Genomic DNA, 20,305 nt, shown 5'->3' with positions numbered 1-20,305 from the left:
AAGTGCCACTTGCAGTTTTCTGGTGGTTAATTGGTGATAAGAGTCTCCCATACTTCCCTGCCAGGGCTGGCTTTGAATGGAAATCCTCAGATCTCAGCCTCCTGAGTAGCTAGGATTACAGGCATGAGTCACTAGCACCCACCTTTTAATTTCTTTACCTTCAAAATGAGAAGCACATGCTCGGCTTGTTTTCTGGACTAGTAAAGGAATCCACGTTGCTAGCAATGAAAGGTGTTTGAATGAGGTTGTCAAAGGTAGGCAGAATACAGCACAACATCTAGCTCACTGCTACCCAGCAGGGCATCCATCCATGGGGAGGGGGGGGGGAGAAAACAAAGCAAGCCTCGTTGAGCACCTTGAATCTGTTGCGCTTCCTAGTTCTAGCAGGGCTTCACCACAAGCTGTGAGGTTGAAATTAGCCCCAGCAGTCCAGAGGGTTCAAATTACTTTCCTGAATGATGCATCTGCAAACAACCAGAGGAAAGCAGTTCTTGGTTGTTTTTATGTTTGTTTTTGCCAGGCCTGGGCCTGGGCTCTGTCCTTGAACACTTTTGTCAAGGCTAGCGCTATACCACGTGAGCCACAACACTACTTCTAGCTTTTCCTGTGTATGTGGTGGCGAAGAATTGAACCCAGGGCTTCCTGCCTGCAGGGTAAACACTCTACTACTAGGCTACACTCCCAACCCAGAAAGGCCTCTCTTACCTCTGCTCTTCACCCTCCTCGGAGCTTAGGGTGATTCGTGGCTTGGGCCTCTTCCTTGGGATTTACTGGAGGGACTCAGCCCAAGAATTCCATCTCCCCCGAGGGGTCTGTAGGACCCATCTGTATAAGCAGAAGCTTGATCCCAGCACAGTCTGCTCCCAGAAAGCTGGACACAAGCTTGTCAGAGATTTGTTTAGTTAGCTGACAGTATGGCAGGCCTAAGTGAGTGGGCTGGTCTCCCCCTCACCAATACACCCCAAGGGCCTTTACTGCCCCCTCCTGACCTGAGGCCCTGGTCCTGTCCCAGTGGGTTCTTCACATATGGTTTGAGGGGTTGACTCATGTGACAGTGCTCACCTTTGTATGTGACATGAGGAAGTGGACACAGGCAGGGCCAGGAGTGTCCTGGGTTAGCTGAGAGGGCACACGTCCTGCTAGTTGTGTACGTGTGTGGCTTGTTCCCACACTCTTAGGAGTGTGGCCATGACTCCTAGAACGAATGCCAGGCCTGGGTACCCCAATGGCTTCTTCTACCCAGGGGTTTCTGTTATCTGTGCCTGGGTGCATGGAGGACTGTGTCCTTGACCCATGTGTGGGTGAGATCTTACACGTGTGTGTGTGTGTGTGTGTGTGTGTGTGTGTGTGTTGGAAGGAGTGTGTGCCACAGCGTCCTCCAACTCTGCATGCGTGTGTGTCTGCCGTGTGGGTCTTCAGCCTGGCACGGGCAGACACTCGCACTAAGTGTCTGTGCCCGCGTCCGCTCGCGGGTGCGTGCCGTGTCTGTGGACTTCTGCAGGCGCTGGGAGAGGGACTGCGTGCGGGTCCCGGCCGGGGCCGCTCCCCGCGGGTCCTGCGCGGGACGGCGCGGCCCGGGCGCGCGCGCGCGGTGCGGGTGAGAGTGCGAGAGTGGCGGCGCTCGGCTCGGCTCGGCTCGGCGCCCGCCCGCGCGCGCAGCCCGCACACTCGCGCTGCTTGGTTGCTGCCGGGTGACGCGGGCTGGGCCCGCCCCCTGCCTACCGGCCGCGGGCACTCACTCCCCGGCCGCCGCCGAGCGGGCAGCAGCCGCCACAGGGCCGTCCGGGGGGCCGCGCCGGTGATGCCCGCAGCCCCCGCCGCGCCCCGCCGGGCCTGCTGAGCCGCCCCTCTCCCCGGGGGCCGGGGTGGCGCTGGGCCGGGGTCGCGCCCGCGCAGGGCGGCGCTGCCTGCATGACCCTCCGGAGGCGCGGGGAGAAGGCGACCATCAGCATCCAGGAGCATATGGCCATCGACGTGTGCCCCGGCCCCATCCGGCCCATCAAGCAGATCTCCGACTACTTCCCCCGCTTCCCGCGGGGCCTGCCCCCGGACGCCGGGCCCCGCGCCCCGGCGCCCCCGGACGCCCCCGCGGCCCCCGCCGCGGCCAGCGCGGGCCGCCGCAGTCCCTCCGACGGCGCCCGCGACGACGACGAGGATGTGGACCAGCTCTTCGGAGCCTACGGCGCCAGCCCCGGCCCCAGCCCCGGCCCCAGCCCCGTGCGGCCACCCGCCAAGCCGCCCGAGGAGGAGCCCGACGCCGACGGCTACGAATCGGACGACTGCAGTAAGTTTCCCAGGCGCCGGCTCCGCGCCCCCGCCCCCCGCCTCGCGCGCCCCCTCGGCCCCGCGCTCCCCGGCCCGCCCCGCACACCCGCCCGACACCGCCCCCGACCCGGACGCGAGCCCTGGGAAGTTTGGGGGCGCCCCCCGGGGAGGGTGTCCCATTTCCAGGCCCAGGCGCCCTGGTGCCCGCGCCGCGACCCCTCTCGGCCCGCGCGCCCCGAGCCCCGGCGCGGGCGGCGGCTTTTGTTCCCGGGAAGGGCGGAGCTGCGCCCGGGGAGACACCAGTTGCTGCCCGCCGCGCAGTCTCTCCCGCAGGTGAGGCGGCCCAGGGCGGCCCCGCGGCGAGGGATGGGGCGCTCCGGGGAGGGCCGGGGCTGGGGCCCGCCTGCCTGCCCGGTGGGCCCGGAGGCCCGCACGGCGCCGCGGCTTTACTAGCGTGGGCCGAGCGCCAGGAGGACCGCGGAGCCGCTTGTCCTTTGGAAAAACCTTGGCGGTTCTTCCACCCGCGCTGTTGGACCCCATTGCGGTGGCGCTAGCCCGGGCCGCCGACCTTCACCCACCTGTTACGCCAGCGTTCCTGGGCACGAGCCCCCCCCCCCCCTCCCGGGCCGCACCCCTTCCTCCCGGGACTGAGCCCCAGTCCGTGAGAGCCCGAGTGCCAGGGTTCCCCGGGTAGAATGAGGCCAGGCTGGCAGGAGCCCCTGGCGTTTCCTACAGACCCTGAGGGTGCCTTCCTCGCACCCATCACCTGATCGTCAGGGAAACTGAGGCCCAAAGACTCCACAGGCTGTGCCAAGTCGTCTTGCACGGGGACGCGGAGGGATCACCGCATGGAAAGCTCAACTCAGCCGAGGCCCCAGCCTCGACGCTTAGATCTGGGAAACCACGGCCAAATGGGCCAGTGGTGGCAGGGAGGCGTGGACCTTTCTACCCCAGCCACCCCAGGGCCACACTGGCCGCGCCTGGCCTGGGCGCTCACTCAAGGCCTCTGAGCTGGACCCTGGAGCTCCACGGTATGCTTCCCGAAGCTGAAAGTGGAGCTCACAGTGCCACCTGGGGTGCAGACCCCTCATTGCCCCACCCCAGAATCCACAGCGTGGTGGGTCCGAGCTGGCTGCTTTGGGGAACATTGCTTGTTGTGCACTTTCTCAGGCCTGGACCACAGCCCTGCAGCCCACGCATGCTGAGGTCCTGCCGCTGGCCACGAGGGCTGGGGAGCTGGCCTGCCCCTCCCCTTCTTGCTGGCTTGGAGAAACTGGGTTCAGAGAGCTTATTGCCTGGAGGGCTGCTCCCCTGCCCAGCTTCTGGCACCTTGAACAAGGCTCTTCCCTAGCTCACTGGCCTCCGGGGAAACCCTAACTGGGACTCAAGTCAGCCCTCTGGCTGCCCTAGACTGAGAGCCACCCAGGAGAAGGGATAGGAAGTTGTTTCTGTTTCTAGCATCTTGGCTCCTGCACCAAAGAGGTGAACAGAAGGGCAAGACATCCACCCAAGCCCCCGGCCACCCTCCAGGTGCCACAGCAGGCCTAGGCCAAGAGGGGAGACATACTGTCATTGCTTTTGGTTGTCCCTCAACCCACAGATGTAGAGAACCAGAAAGCCCAGAGCTCAAACCAGCAGCTTCGTCCCCCTCCATCATCTTAGCTGTCAATCACACAGCACGCCCCATCCCAGGCTCAGCGCACACAGGAGTTCTGCCTGGCACACTCACACGGGTACTCAATTACGAGGCTGTTCAGGGAACACCTTTGCCAGCTTGAAGTGTGGAGCTGGCCACACCCGTATCATTAGGACAGGCTAAAAACACTCTTAGAAACAAAAAGAAGGCCGTAAGTTTTGGGGCTAGAGAAGCAGGTGTGTGGACGAGCCAGGCCGTCCTCCTTCAAAGGTGCACCCACCCTAGGCGTGGATTTCCATCCGTGGCCAGGGGGCACAGAAATCTTGGGGATAACAGGTTCTGCATCTGGCTGAATTCTGACAACCAGATACCTAGAATAAGCCTAAATGATTCAAGCCAGATGGTTTGTTACGGCTTTAGCCAGGGTTATGCTATTTGCTGCCCTAATTATTGGATTATCTCTTCTGACAAAAAGAAATTAGGGCGGTGGCTGTGTTGTCTACGCAGAGTAGGAAGTGCTGTTTGTGCAGCTTTTTCCTCCCCTTTGAAGCCCTTTGTGAGTCACCCCAAAGCACACACCCAGAACTCCCAGGTCCCAAGCCCATCTCCCACAGGGTGGATTATGGGGAGAAGGCAGAGCACAGGGAGAAGGCCCAGCCCAGACCTCCTTTCCAGCTGTCTCAAGCTCACTGCTATCTGAACCCTCTAGAAAGGCCCATGCCCCCACCCCACGCTGCACACAGCCCCCACCAGCCCTGCTCCTCTCAGGGGTGGTGGCTGGGGTGCTGTGGTGTGCAAGTAATGAAAAGCCAATTCCAAATGGCTTAAACAAGGGGGCAGTAGAGACCCTGTGCAGAGTGCAGGCTGTGTTGCCACAGCAGCCCCTCACCACCTGCGTCTCTTCCCACTTGGCCAGCTCTTTGACTCTTAGGCTGAAAATTGGAGATGTCTTATTCCCAAGCATGTATGGACAGGGAGAAAACCACAGTCCTGCCATGCTGTTAATTCCCATCACCCCAACAGGACCCTTGCTGTCCAGTGACCCCAGACATCACAGTAAGAGCCTAGATTTCCTTAAGGATGCCGGTGTCGAGGTTAAGAGCAAGGAAACCTCTCAGAAGGACCCAAAGAGCTGCCCTTTTGTCTCATTGGCCAGAATTGTGCCGCATTGCCCAGCTTCAAGCTGCCCCTGGGTGCCTTACCCTGGGCAAGAGCAGGAGGGATGTTTATTGAAGGGATTGGGGAGGGGGGGTACGGAAGTAGAGGGGTCCTTTGCTGAGTGTGGCCCAAAGGCTCCGCATGGCTGGGGGAGACCCCAGCTCCCACTGGATACAATTTCCCTTCCTCTGAGTTCCAAATTTCCATGGGGCTGAGTCACAGACGTAGCATCACATTTTTATATACTCAGCATTACACCACCACTGTGTATCAGGACTTGTGAGAGACACAACCTCTGACCTTAGGGGCTCATCAAGGAAGCTCTGGCTTGCCCCCCAGAAAGGGCTCCTGCTCTGAGGCCGTGTGGACTTGGAGAGCAGGCTGGCACTATGAGAGGAGAGGAAAGGAGACTGCTATAAGCATAGGGCACCAAAGTACCGGAAATAGCTGGCAGAGGCACGTGGAGCAGGGGACTAAAGCAAGGAGAAGAGCTGGGTGATGCGGTCCAGGCCTGAGTGAGTGGCCCTATCACAAAAGGTCTAGAATGCCACGCCAAGGAAGTTGAATGGAATCTGGGAGGGGAAGAACTTTTGCACAATTTAAAGCAAGGAAATAAAGAGATGTATTCCTCTAAGGCAGGAAACAGAATCCCATCCCTCACCCCCAGGGTATCCCTCAGTTTCATACTGAGTTCCTACTCCCCAGGGAGTTCAGGTGCAGACCAGTCACAGTGAGGCTGTTGGCCTCCCCTGGCCCAGCTGCGGGATGTTCAGCCTTAGAGGGCCTGGAGCTTGATTTTCTCTGAATTAGCCCATTAAAGCTCTGTCATTATCGACAAGGGGGTGACAGCTCTCAAAAGCCGATTAGTGACCAACCTTCATTATGTTTCCAAAGATGAAAACTTTCATCAAGGGCCCACGATGTGAGTGGCTCCAGGGGCAAGGTGGCGGATCCCAGCGCTCACGAAGGCAGGCCTCCCCTCAGGCCTCCATCACACTCCACAGACCAGGGTGCAGGCCTGGCTCCCGCCCTTCCCCAGCAGCAGCTCTGTAGTCTCTCTCCAGCAATTCAACAAGTAGCAGATGAGAAGTTTCATGAGTTAAAGGGGGAAAGAAAAGAAACAAGCCCTGCCCAGCTCTGCTGGGCCCCCCTGATGAGGTGACTTCCCATCTCAGAGCCCTACTTCTCTGCATGGAAGGGAACCATAGTCTCCCTCTGTCTCTCCCTATCCTCGCACCCCTGCCCACACATCCCTCAAGACCGTGACCAAATTTCCACTTACAAACTAACTAGCTTCCTCCACCCACATATGGGAGCTTGAGCTCAGGGCCTCAGCCCCTTGCTTGGTTTTCATCACTCAAGGCTGTAGCATGTGAGCCACACCTCCACTTTCAGCTTTTTTTTTTTTTTTGACTGCCCCAGACTGGCTTTAGACCATGAACTTCACATCTCAGCTTCCTGGGTAGCGAAGATTATGGGCGTTAAAGTCACCAGCATCTGGCTCAAACTAGCCTGTCTTCCAAAAATCCCAGTGGAATTAAGGAAGTGCAGCAGCTCCCCCCACCCTGGCCCCATCCTGGGGAAACTGGGGTGTGCTGCTCCTTCGAAGGATGTGGTTTCCGTGGGGCAGCGACAAGCCTCTGTAGACAGGGCCTTCTGAGGAGCAGTGGCAAAGATCCTTCTGTCTCTTTGGCTCATCTTTCTCTGGGATTGGAAGACAGACAGCACGACATGTGCACTTTCACACATGACCACACTAAATCCTGCTCCTGGGAGCAACCAGCAAGCAAGGTAGTTTAAATGGCATCCCACTGACGTTCATGTTAGTGTCAGAAGATGTGGCCAAGACAGACCTGAAGGAGACAGAACATTGGTTGGATGCCATTCAAAACGCACAGCTCAGCCAGACACCGCTGGCTCACACCTGTAATCCTAGCTACTCAAAAGGCTGAGATCTGAAAATTACGGTTCAAAGCCAGCCTGGACAGAAAAGATTGTGAGACACTCATCTCTAACCACCAAAGCACTGGAGTGGCTAAAGTGGTAGAGAATTATCCTTGGGTGAAAAAGCTAACAGACAGCACCCAGACCCTGAGTTCAAGCTACAATACTGGAAAAGAAAAAAGAAAAAAAAAAAAAAAAGTAAAGTAGGGCGCAGTGGCTCACACCTGTAATCCTAGCTACTCAGGAGACTGAGATATGAGGATGGCAGTTCAAAGCCAGCCAGGACACAAAAGTCCATGAAACTCTTATCTCCTATTAAGCACCAGAAAATGGGAAGTGGCACGGTGATTCAAGTGGTAGAATACTAGCCTTGAGCTGAAGAGCTCAGGGACAGTGCCCAAGCCCAGAGTTCAAGCCCTATGACCAACAAAAAAAAAAAAAAAAAAAAAAAATTAAAATTCTACGTCTTCGAGACTGGTGTCACAGCTGCCCAAGCTGACTCAGTTCTGGGCCTGTTGCTGTGTCAGTGGGTACAGGAAGCAGGACGAGTGCTTCTCCTGTCCACTGCACCAGGGGAAGCCAGGACTCAGACAATGAAGGGTTGGACTCAGCTCCCACTGAAGCCGACATGCTTCACATACTCCTAAACTGTTGACTTGTAGTCTGGCCATAGTTCTAACAAGTATCCTGGAAGTCTAATTGGAAGGAAAAGAATAGGAAAGAAAATTGTCTGTGTTTCCAGGGGCAAATACTCTGCTGCTGTGGCGGGAGGAGGCAGAAGAGAGAATACCTTAGCCGAGCACCAGATACTGCTGGCTCACACCTATAATCCTAGCTATTCAGGAGACTGATATCTGAAGATCACGGTTCAAAGCCAGCCTGGATGGGAAAGGCCATGATTCTCTTATCTCCAATTAACCACACATTAAAAATGTAGAACTGGCACTATGGTTCAGGTAGTAGAGTGCTAGCCTTGAACAAAAGAGCTCTTTGACAGCACTCAGGCCCTGAGTTCAAGCCCCAGAACTGGTACAAAAAAAAAAAAAAAAAGAAGATGACCTCACACAAGGGGGCTCCTGGACCCCCCCCACAAAGAGGGGTTGCTTCACACCCTCTGTGTGTGACTCACAGGATGACCACAGGCATTCAGTGACTCCAGTTATTCAGAACCTTAAGTGACCACTGGCACATTCTGTCCCCAAAGACAGGGAGGCATGATCCAGTTTAGAATGGGTTCCTTCCAGAGCAGGCCTCGGAGGAGCCGGCATGGTTATTCAGAAATGTCACTGAAATAGACCTGCTTCTGTAATCGTCCGCTGATGGCTCACAATACCTCAGCCGCTGCAGTGGCCATCTCGCCTCCTCAGCCCCTCTGTGCCATTAAACAACTGATCATTCCTAGCTCAGGTGAAGCCTCACCTCCTCCGGGAAGCTGCCCCTGATGGCCCCAGCTCATTCAGAATACAGGTGTCCTTCCTTGTGACCCAATCGCTCTTGGCTAACAAGACTGTTAGGACCTGCCCAGCAGTTGGCAGAACCAGGATTTCTGAGACATTTAGGGATGTGCTGGGGTCTCCCCCACCCCTGCCCTGGCCTTCCTGTGGGAGCCTCCAGGGCACAGAAGACATAGCTGCGCCTGTCCCTTGGGAATTGCCGCTGCTTTGGAGAGACTTGGGGGCAGCAACATGGGACCCAGCTGGTTTACCACAGTCCCCCCTGCCCCAGACCCCTGAAGGAGCCAGGCAGTGGATGAATGAATCAGCGGGTGAGCCTGCCCTAGGCTGGGGTCTCGTGCACCTTCTCATACATTCCTGTGGCAGTGCCTACGTGAAGGAAAGGTAGACCTGATACCCAGGCCAGCACGTGCACAGAGGGGACAGGCGTCTGATGCATGGACACCACACTGGGCCAGGCCAGGCAATGCAGTTAGGCTTGGGGCCTAAGGTAACAGCAGGAGAGCAATTTGGGTTACCATTCATGGGCTCTGAGAGACATGTGCGTGCGTGTGCATGCACACACACACACACACACACACACACACACACACACACCATCTGAGCATCAGCTTATCTGGAGAGTGACAGAACATTATCAGCTTCCACAGTTGGGTGGTGCAGGGGGTAAGGATGAAAGAGTTGGCATATACTTGGTGTTCTTTTGGTGGCTGTGACCCAGGACATTTGGGCATTGATTCCTTGATTATTTAGAGGGGGAAAAAATCCACTATATGCCATTACACTGAATTGAATGGTTTTATTGTATGTGTGTATATATATATATATAGTATATATTGTTTATATATACAATAAAAATATATATATATTTGCCGTGCTGGGACTGGGATGCAGGGCCGTGCACACACAAACAAGTGCTCTCCCGCTGAGCACACATGCCTGCTCCGAGTTTGTCATTCACAAGCAAGGGAGTGTCCAGTGGTGGAGATGCTGCTCACGTGAGTGAGAAGGGCTCTCTGGGCCCTTAGCCAACTCTCAGGGTTCCTCGGCACTGGGACTTGCATGTTCTTCCCTGATCTCAACACAGAACTCTTTGGGGAGGAGGCTAAGGTGTGAGGATCGTGGTTTGAAGCCTGTCCAAGCAGACTAACCTGAGACTCTTAGCTCCAATTAACTAGCAAAGAGTCAGAAGTGGAGGTGTGGCAGCATGACAGCCTTAAGTGAAAATGCCAGGCAAAAACATAAATCATTCAGATAACTTAATGTCACTAATGCCATCCCTAGATAGTTTCACTAAGCGTTTTGTTGTCGTTGTTGTGGGCCTTGAACTCAGGGGCTGTGAGCTGTCCCTGAGCTATTTTTGTTCAAGGCTAGCGCTCTATGCCTTTGAGTCTCAGTGCCACTTTCAGTTTCCTGACATCAATTGGAGATAAGAGTTTCGTTGGCTGTCCCAGCTGGCTTTGAACTGTGATCCTTAGATCTCAGCCTCCTGAGTAGCTAGAATTACAGGCATGAGCCACGAGCCCTTGGCTTCACTAAGCTTTGGTGTGATGGTAACACTTTGGCTGCTTTAATTAATTCCAACCATCAAAAAACATTCTTTTAATCACCTTTTGGTTTGCCCAGCAGCCATGCAAATAGTGAGTGACAGCTAGTGTCCTTCGGCGCAGGTGCCAGGGAATTGGGTCTACACACACCTGTGGTTGCTGTGGGATCAGCTTTATTAACGCTGCTTCCATTTCATGCAGATTCTGCATGTTTGAATATTCCAAAAAGGATTATGAAGGATATTTGTCCTGCGCAAATCTTTCCAAATAAGCCTTTTTAATCTTGGCCGTTCAAGGGGAGGGGGCGTGGCACTTCAAGCCACACAGGATGGTGGCATTCCTACAGGATGTGACTAGACTTGCCCCATGTCCTCTGCCTACAGCTGCCCTGGGCACACTGGACTTCAGCCTGCTCTACGACCAGGAGAACAACGCCCTGCATTGCACCATCAGCAAGGCCAAGGTAGGCCCCGCCCGTGCCCCCAGCTCCAGGCTCCTCAGCAATGGCCCAGAAATCAGCGGGCAATCCACACCCTCATCCTTTCTGTTGAGGCATTGAAGTGTCTCTACGTGAGGTGCGGTATGGAGGGGGGAATTCTTTTTTTGCCTAAGTTACTTCTAATGCCTATTCCTAAAAGTACCCTTCCAAAGCAAGAATATCTGTGAAACTCCATTTAACCACCCAAAAGCTGCAAGTAGAGATGTGACTTGAGCACCATCCTGGAGCCAAAAAGCGAAGGGACAGTGCCCAGGTCCTGAGTTCAAACCCTAGTACAGGCTAAACAAAACAAAATCTCTGTTCAGTAAGTACATTTGGTGGAGCAAAAGCAGCAGAGACCGGGCAGGACTTTGGGGAGGGGGCCTAGAGGAGCTGTGGAGGACAGGAAATAGGAAAGCCAGGTCTGGCTTGTAGAAAGACGGGGGAGGGAGAGGGTACCGAGGCCTCCTGACCTGCTCCTGGCCTGGACCCCACTGACCTGCTCTGTAAGGAGCAGGGGCTACCAGAGGAAGCTGACAGTCCAGCAAGGGCCCTGCGAGCCTTTGTTTGGGCTTATGGGTGTCTGTGAGCCAGCGTCAGCCCTGTTCTCATCTGTGTTTCTCCATCCCCCCCACATGGCTCCCTCCGGGAGGAAGGTGCCAAAGTTGATGTTCTCTCGAAAGGTAAGGGCCTGGGTGGCCAGTAGGACTGTAGAAGGGCCTAGGCCAGCTGTGCTCAGGGGGAGGGGTTGCCATGGAGCTGCCTGGCCCAGACCCAGCCTGCTCCTCCCGTGTGGACAGCCAAGAGGACTAGCAGCCTGGCCCACCTCACCCTGGTCTCCCCGCAGCGAAGCCAGGACTGCCACGGCAGGATCAACGTGTCAGGTGAGAGCCCGTGCTCTAGCCTCTAACCCTTCCCATGACTTGAGGGATGCCTAGACCCGCTCCAAGGAACGGCGCCTGAGGACCCCTAAGCTCTCAAGGAAGAGGTCAGGCTGTGGGCCAGGCAGACCCTTCCCTTCTCCCCTCACCTAGTTTTGCAGAGCTTGTCCAGGCTTGGGGACTAGTTGTCAGGCCACCTCTTCCCTGCCCATGCAGACCCGCCCCTCCCACACTCATCCTACCTTCCCTGCCTCTGTACATGCACAGATCTCTGATACTTATGCTAATGTGTCCACTCAGGGTGCATATCTGAAGGCATCAGTGTAGGAAGCCCCCCCGAACCACAGTGGCCCCTTCTAATTCCTCCTCTGTAACTGCAGCTGTGCGGGAAGAGCTGGAAGAGCACCGGCCTTGACCAAAAATTCTAATGGGCCTCAGTCCAAACTCCAAATAAAAACAGATAAACCAAATAAACTAGCCGGGCACTGATGGCTGACGTGTAATCCCAGGTGCTCAGGAGGCAGTGCCAAGGCCCTGAGTTCAAGCCCCAGGGCTGGCAAAAATAAATAAAATGAAGTAAGGCTGACTCTGCTTTTCCCGGAGCCTCCAACAGGGGCGGCATCTCCAGGGAGATGCTTCCAGGGGAAGTCCCCCCTGCCTTGGGTGAGGGTTGGTCTCCATTTGCTCATTGTATGGCTTCTGTGGGCAGAAAATGAGGGCACAGGCAGTACCTGACCCTCGTAAGTACTCAGGACCTAGAGCGGGCTTTGAACCACAAGCCCCCAGATCCCAACCTCCTAAGTAGGTCAGATGAGTGCTTGTCATTTCAACTCAATCCCAAATCCCCCACCAATCGCTGCAGGAGCATGTCAGAACCCTTTCCACTATGCTTGGTCTGGTGGCGCTTTTTGCTTTGACAGTACAGAGAGAGCAGCCTCTGAGCCCCTCACCAGCCACAGCCTCTGCCCTCCAGAGACATCAAGGACCTGAGATCTGGGAGGGCTCTGTCCCTTGGTGCCAGCACCTCTTCTGTTGTACCCTCTTGGCTTCAACTTTTGTCTCTTGCAGACATAAGCTGAGAAGGCCCCCTTCCATAGCCCCTGACCCAGGAGGGCAGTGCCCACAGAGGGCCGAGGTAGGCTCCTGTCCGTGCTTCCTGCTTCTGGCCAGGTGTACAGACACCTGAATGCCCAGGACTGGCCTGGTGGAGGGGTACAGGGACCCCAATGCAGTGTGTGGGTCAGAAGGCTAGAGCAGGCATCTCAGCCATGCCAGCCTGGCAATCACATGCAATCCCCAGGCCCAGCCTCGTCATGTCCATCCCAGAGACCTGCGAGGAACATCACAGACTTGATGCAACGAAAACAGTTTAAGCCACAATAATAAGCAAATGTGTGGGAATTACAGAAATAAACACAAGGCTTCATCCATCCCCTGCTCACACACAGTCACCTGATCCCCGAGGACCCTCTGAATTCTGCTGCAGGCTGTGGAGAGAGGACAAAAGGTCTGGATAAGGGTGGGGCAGGGTTGGCCCAGGGCTCCTTGCCTAGAAAATAAGAGCCAGAGCCAGAGCTGAGCGCTGAGCTCCAGCCCGCCTACCCACCCCACAACCTCTGCCCTGGGTTGGCAGCCAAGAAATGGTAGGTGGAAATCTCCCTGGGCGCCCCTCCAACCTAGAGGCCAGGCCCCCAGATACCAAGATGAAACAGACAGTGGGCCTGCTGGCTGAACCCCTCACACTCCACCCCTGCCTCTCCCAGCCCTGTGCACCTCCCAAGAAAAAGGAATTTCCAGATGGAAACTCCTGCAGGCCAGTGTCGCCTGTTTGCCTCTCAGGCCCTGCGTACCTGAGTTGTCAGGGAGTGGAAGCAGCATTAGAGAGGGGTGCCATCTTGTGGAAGAATCCTCCACAGCCATGCAGCCTGTGGCTCTGGAGACACTGGCTGGCTGACACTGGGGCAAATCCAGCGAGAAGCCAAGCGCTGGGTTGAGCTAGACTCAACCCAGATGTGGAACACATGTCCCAGCTACCAAAGGAGCTTGTGCAGGAGTGGATGGAGAGAAGTCTCCCAGGAGCCCATGTTGGAGAAATGGGTTTGGGGCTGGGGAAAGAAGGGCCTGACCAAAGCCAGGCCGTGAGGCCTCTCATGATCCGGAAGTTGGGAAAATAAGAGGCCCCACCGCCCAGAGCCAGGGTGTTACAGGGAGGGGAGACTGAGCCTTATACATCTCACATAGAACCTTGGGGCTGGGAACTTCTATACAGAGGGCCATGAAGCGACCAGGCCAGGAGGCTCCAGGGACATGCAAAATCTTCTGCTAGCTGCAGCGTGTCCCTGATTTCCAGCTCATACCTTCTGCTGGTCTCTGCTCTAGGGCCTGAAGCCGATGGACCACAACGGGTTGGCAGACCCCTACGTCAAACTGCACCTGCTGCCAGGAGCCAGTAAGGTAAGAAGGAATCCCTTCCCCCATGACGATGAGCCAGCAGGTAGATGGAAACACAGGGAGGAGAGGCTATACCAGTCTGGACAGGACATAGGATGACAAGACCTTCTCCAGGCAGAAGAAAGAGCCTGGGCAGAAGCCAGGAGGAAGGGCTGTAAAGAAGGTCCCCTGCCTCCTGCAGAAGCAGTGCTCCCCACATAGCCGGAAGGGCGGCTCCTTGTGGCCACTGTGACAACCTGCCACAAAGTTACGAGCTGAAAACAACACATTTGTTATCTCCCTGGTCTGTTCAGTCTGTGGATGGATTAGAAGCCTGACAGGCCTCACTATTCTGAAAACCAAGATGTCCACAGGATTACATTTCTTCTGGAGTCCGGAAACAATCTCATTTTCCCTCCTTTCACAGCTTTTAAAAGTTACCTGTATTCCCTGGCTTGTGGCCTCTTCCCCACACATTCAGAGCCAGCCACATGCGTCTCCTGACCTGCTCCTGCGGCCACACCCCCTCGCTGGCCTCTCTTCTACTTTCACATATGTATGAGGTGACAGGCACCCCTCACTAGGATAATCAACCTTTTTTTTTTTTTTGGTTAGTTGTGGGGCTTGAACCCAGGGCCTGGGTGCTGTCTCTGAGCTCTTCTGCTCAAGGCTAGTGCTCTGCCATTTTGAATTATATCTCCACTCTGATTTTCTGGTGGTTAATTGGAGATAAGAGTCTCATGGACTTTCCTGCCAGGACTGGCTTTAACCCATGATGCTCAGATCTCAGCCTCTTGAGTAGCCAGGATTACAGGAGTGAGCCATTCGCCTCCGGCTCAGAGTCCACCATTCGATGACTGTAATTCCATCTGCAGTTTTAGGCCCCTTCTGCCATGGGAGGCTGTCTACTTTGGGGGGCCATGATTCTGTCTGCTGCACTGATTTGGGACTAATAGAATCCATTTTTCATTTCCCCAGGCAAATAAGCTCAGAACAAAAACCCTGCGGAACACTCTGAACCCCACGTGGAACGAGACCCTCACTTACTATGGCATCACAGACGAGGACATGATCCGCAAGACACTGCGGTGAGGGCCCCAGCCCTGCCTGAGGCCAGACCCCACTGGCTGTGGAAGGATGTGGAGGCCCCCTATACCCCCACCCTGCCAGGTGTCTGAGGTACTGGCCTTGTCCTGTCCCCAGGATCTCCGTATGCGATGAGGACAAGTTCCGCCATAACGAGTTCATCGGAGAGACGCGGGTGCCCCTGAAGAGGCTCAAGCCCAACCACACCAAGACGTTCAGCATCTGCCTGGAGAAGCAGCTGCCGGTGAGCGGCCTCAGCCCCCACGTGCGCGGCCACAGGTGTGGGAGGCACTCGGGACTTCCTTTTGGAGGCGTGGGGGTGAGTGGAGCCCAGAGCCAGGAGAGGGGACCATCCCAGGAGGGGTCAGAGGTAATGGTGGGGAGTGAATGCTGGGCAGTGACAGGAGAGAGATGAAGGAAGTTGTCTGAGACTCAAATTTGATATCTGAGCTGGTGCTCTAGAACCCCAGGTTTCTTCGTGCGTGTGTGTGTGTGTGTGTATATGTGTGTGTGTGTGTGTGTGTGTGTGTGTGTGTGTGTGTGTGTGGTTGTGGGCAGTGGGTCTGGGCACTGTCCTTGAGCTTTTTTAGCTCAAGGCTAGTGCTCTACCTCTTTGAGGCAAAGCTCCACTTGCAGCTATCTGATGATTAATTGGAGATAAGAGTCTCAAGGAGGACTGGGAGTTTGGCCTAGTGGTAGAGTGCTTGCCTAACATGTACAAAGACCTGGGTTCGATTCCTCGATACCACATACATAGAAAAAAGCCGGAAGTGATTCTTTGGCTTAAGTGGTAGTAGAGCTCTAGCCTTGAGAACGCCCAAGGACAGTGCTCAGACCCTGAGCTCAAGCCAGGACTGGCAAAAGAAAGAAAGAAAGAAAGAAAGAAAGAAAGAAAGAAAGAAAGAAAGAAGGAAAGAAAGAAAGAAAGAAAGAAAGAAAGAAAGAAAGAAAGAAAGAAAGAAAGAGAGTCTCAAGGACTTTCCTGCCTGGCTGGCTTTGAACCACGATCGTAATCTTCAAGTCTCAGCCTCTGGCATAGCTAGGATTACAGATATGAGTCACCAATACCCTGCTCTATTTTTGGTTTGTTTTTGTGCTGGTACTGAGGCTTGAACTTATTGCTTGGCTTTTTCAAGCAAGGCTAGTGCACTACCACTTGAACCATAGCTCCATTTCTGGCTTTCTTTTTTCTTTTTCTTTTTTTTTTGGGAAGGAGCCAATGCAATGGCTAGCCTTTATTGGAAGAAGAAATTTCACAGCACATTCTGAGAACAACAGTATGGGGTTCAGTGGCCCCTCTGGTGTGACACCAGCTTATAGTGAGTTCCACAGCCTGGGCTTCACTGGGTTTCCCCTTTGTGCAGCCTGAACCAGATGATGGTGCAGTTGTCTTCTTCACAAACACAGCCCACTATCCTCTTGCTGCCGACGGATAGAACCAAATTAGGGTCTTCCTTAATGCCTGAAGTTGCTTTAGGGGCCAGTATTGTAAAGGTCCAGTGCCTTTGCTGTGGCTATCATGACTCCCTTTCCAGCCCAGTAGCCTGCTCCTTATCAGCAGAAACACCACCTCTAGACAGAGCGCACTGCCGTTCGTAGGCCTGCCTGTCCAGTGCCTCGGCTCCGCGAAGTCCACTTCTGCTTTTTTGCTGGTTAGTCGGAGATGAGTCTCACAGACGTTCCTGCCCTGTTGCCTTCAGACTGATCCTCAGCCTCCTGAGTGGCTAGGATTGTAGGTGTGAGCCACCAGCACCTGGTTGTTGTTGTTTGGTTGTGTGAAGGGTGGGGCTTTTTCTGGCTGGGGCTTGAACATGTTAGACAAGCACTCTACCACTTGAGCCAGGTCCCCAGCTCTCTGCTTCTTGGACTCAAATTGGCCAGAAGAAGAGAGGCGAGAGAGAGATAAGGTCCCCTCCTAGGCCAGAGACAGACTTGCCTCCAGACGGGTATACCAGCAGACTAGGCCTCGGGTGAGGCAAAGGACAGGTCCAGGTCTGGGGCCTAAGCCACTGGAGGGACGCAGCGGCCATTAACTAGGGGCAGCCAGAGTGACAGCCTTGCAGGAGCTCAATTGCAACATGTTAGACTTGAAGTGCCTCTGAGATGCCAGGAGGAGACAGCAGATGATTCTTTTCCTAGAAATTGCAATTGTTTGAAAATGATGTCAGGAGAGATTTCGCCCCCTGGCTGGCTCCAGCAGCTGAGCCCTGCCAGAGCCCTGCTCTCAGTTCACGCTGTTCTGCCACCTCCCTCTCCATGCCTGGCTTCCACATGGGTCAGAAGGGTGATGCGAGGCCATGAATGCCCAGGGCCAAGAGAAACACAGGCCCTGAGCTGCCAGAACATAGACACGGACAACACCTTTCCAGAGGCCTGAGTGAGGTGAAGCCCGGCAGGCTGGGTGGAGGACCTGCAGGACATGGCCTCAGGATGTAGACTGCCAAGCACAACACAGTGCTGCTTGTTTTGTTGGTTGTGGGGCTTAAACTCGGGACCTGGGCGCTGTCCCTGAGCTCTTCAGCTCAAGGCTACCGCCCTACCCCTTGAGCTGCAGCGCCACATCCAGTTTTCTGGTGGTTAATGGAGATAGTCTCACAGAGTGGCTTTGAACTGTGATCCTCAGGTCTCAGCCTCCTGAGTAGCTAGGATTACAGGCCTGAGCCACCATGCCCGGCTTGTTTTTTTCTTTTCTTTCTTTCTTTCTTTCTTTCTTTTTTTTTTTTTTTTTTTTTTTTTTTTTTTTTTTTTTTTGATGAGTACAGTCTGAGAGATTTGCGCTCAGGTCCTCCAGTTCCTTGGCTGGAACTCTATTATGAGCACACCTCCAGTCCTGCTTTTTGCTAGTGGATTGGCCATACCAGTCCCATGGATTTTTCTGCCTTGACTAGCTTTGAACCACAGTCCTCCAGATCTCAGCCTCCTGAGTAGCTAGGATTCTAGTGTGAGTCAACCATGCCTGGTTTTGCACATCATGGTCAATCTACTCCCTGATCTCCTCTTTCTACTCACAGACACCTGTGTGATGGAAAGAACCTTTTCTGCTTTATTGTTAGTCACTGGCCATGGGTACACCTGACCACTTAGGAAGGCCACACAGGCTCCTTCAGTCCTCGTGTTCTTGAACTCCGCTCACTGGCGTGTGCACATACACACACACACACACACACCCCTCTGCATGTGACTGACCATATGGAGGTGCAGCAATTGTGTGCAGCCTTGGCACAAGAAGAACCTAGCACAGAATCCTAGGAGAGGCCCTCAGGATAGCATGGGCTCCAGAAGGGCATGTCTGAGTGGGCAGAGGACACAAGAAGGGGCTTCTGGGACAGTAGACAAAAGGAGCCCAGTATCTCAGGAGGACAAGGAATGGAGAAGCGTTTAGTTGGTTGGGGTGGGGGCTGGTGCCACACTGAGGCCTAGAGCCGAGCCCCTGCAGTGGGCACTGGGCATGCAGAGGCACTCTAGAGACTGCCTGGCTCTCAGCCCCACAGAGGCTGGAAAGGGCAAAGTTCTGTTTTCTGAGCTCCCACAAAGCTGGACCCTGAAAGACACTACGAGGCACCCTGGGACGCTGGCGCTAGAGTTAACGCTTGCCTTCTAGAATGTTCCATGGAGCTTGGACAAGCCTTTTGATCTTTCTCTGAGGCCCACCCAGCATGAAGCTGAACCCAAAGGGGACCATCTGTCACACTGCTGGTTCCCACCTGAAGGTTTCAACAAGCTTCTGGCAGAGACAGCTCAGTGTCAGCCCCTCAGCCCAGCTCTGAAGTGCCTTTAATCCTTTCTATTCAGAAGGCTGAGATCTGAGGATCACAGCTGGAAGCCAGCCAGGGCAGGAAAATTATGATTCTCTTATCTCCACTAAACCATCCAAAACAAAGCTAGAAGTAGAGCTGTGGCTCAAGTGGTAGAGCATTCACCCTGAGCAAAGCAAGTCAGGGACAGCACTTAGACCCTGAGTTCAAGTCCCACAAACAATGAAAAAAAGAAAGACTTTCCTGCCCAGGTTGGCTTTGAACTGCAAGCCTCAGATTTCACCATCCTTAGTAGCAGGATTTCAGGCATTCTGCAGAGGGCCAGATGGTAGATAATGTTAGGCTTTTCTGGCCTTACCACCTCTAGTCACCCACTTATTTCTGCTGCTAAAGCAGCCCAGAGGAGATGTAAATGCAAGGACAGTACTGTGTTTCAATAAAATTTTATTAGTGGATACTAACATTTCTTTTTTTTTCTTTATGGAATTGAAATCTAAACTCAGAGCTTTGAGCTCACTCAAATTATTGCGTAGCTGGGCTATTTGAGCCAACTCTACTTTTTGCTGGTTATTTTGGAGATGGAGTCTGGAAGGCTTTTCTGCCTAGGCTGCCTTTGAACCCATGATGCTCTTATTTCAGTCTCCCGAGTATTTAAGACTGCAGGTGTGAGCCACCAGTGCTCAGCCTAGGTTATTTTCTGAAGTATAGTTGTGTGCAAGCTCTAGCTGCAGTCATACAAACTCAACCTGCCTCCCACATCGCTAGGATTGCAGATTATGCCACTACACACAGACTTCACCTTTAAAAAAAAATGATTCAAGAAGGGGAAAAATAAAAAGCTACTTTTAGCCCTCACCCCATGACGAGCCGGCACCGAGCCTGCTTTGGCCTGTAGATCTGTATTTGCTGGTGTATGAGCTGAGACACGCGGGGCCATGGCGCTGGGCACAGGCCATGGGCGTCAGGAGCTGGGAGGGTCACAGTCCCTCAGGAAGGAAAAGGTGACAGGAAAGCCTGAGGGGAGACAACTAGACGGGTGAACACGGGGCCCTGACGAGGCCCGCTCTGCAGCCCAGGTGTCCGCCCTAGAAAAGCAATGGGAGCCGGCCAAGACAGCCGAGTGACTGTCTCGCCCAACAGGTGGACAAAACAGAAGACAAGTCCCTGGAGGAGCGGGGCCGAATCCTCATCTCCCTCAAGTACAGCTCACAGAAGCAGGGCCTGCTGGTGGGCATCCTGCGGTGCGCGCACCTGGCTGCCATGGACGCCAATGGCTACTCAGACCCCTACGTGAAAACGTGAGTGTGCGGCCTGGCCTGTGCCTGAACCCCCTCCCCTCCCCTCTCCTCCCTGCCCCAGGGGGCCAGAGTTGCTTCCTTTGACACCTCAAGAAGGGACAGGGAGGGTTGAGCGTGACCAGCCTGATTTCACAGGTGGGGAAACTGAGGCTCATAGGCACTGAGTGCTTTCCCCAGGGTCACCGAGGGTGGGTCTTCCCTGGGAGCCTGGGGTGCAGAGTCACCTGTACACCAGAGGGGACAGGAGGAGGTGGTGGCCATGCCAGGGGAGGGCAAGAGGCTGGGAGACGAGGTAGGGGAGCCCCCAGGCGCTCAGCCTGTATGTGATGAGGGCACTGAGGAAAAACTTGACATCGGGGCTTGTACCTGAGCG

At 54.7% G+C, this 20,305-nt stretch overlaps 1 protein-coding gene across 2 annotated transcripts in view; it reads left to right on the top strand.

Annotated features, from left to right (window-relative positions):
• The first annotated feature begins 1,757 nt into the window (after nucleotides 1-1,757).
• Doc2b (double C2 domain beta) overlaps nucleotides 1,758-20,305 on the top strand; it is a 30,161-nt gene continuing 11,613 nt past the window's right edge. The window contains exons 1-6 of one of the 2 annotated variants that reach the window (XM_090350479.1): nucleotides 1,758-2,284; nucleotides 10,388-10,467; nucleotides 13,743-13,817; nucleotides 14,772-14,881; nucleotides 14,997-15,123; nucleotides 19,775-19,932. In XM_090350479.1, the coding sequence (XP_090206605.1) occupies nucleotides 1,912-2,284; nucleotides 10,388-10,467; nucleotides 13,743-13,817; nucleotides 14,772-14,881; nucleotides 14,997-15,123; nucleotides 19,775-19,932 (923 nt within the window). In that variant the 5' untranslated portion in view covers nucleotides 1,758-1,911. Of the gene's footprint in view, nucleotides 2,285-10,387; nucleotides 10,468-13,742; nucleotides 13,818-14,771; nucleotides 14,882-14,996; nucleotides 15,199-19,774; nucleotides 19,933-20,305 lie in introns of both variants that reach the window. The other variant, XM_090350478.1, reaches the window with a different exon arrangement.

The sequence above is a fragment of the Megascapheus bottae genome, chromosome 17 (assembly GCF_031878675.1).
Source record: "Megascapheus bottae isolate mThoBot1 chromosome 17, mThoBot2.hap1, whole genome shotgun sequence".
NCBI lineage: Eukaryota > Metazoa > Chordata > Mammalia > Rodentia > Geomyidae > Megascapheus > Megascapheus bottae.
The sequence above is the reverse complement of the archived record's forward strand: the minus strand, read 5'-3'. Positions and strand labels throughout refer to the sequence as shown.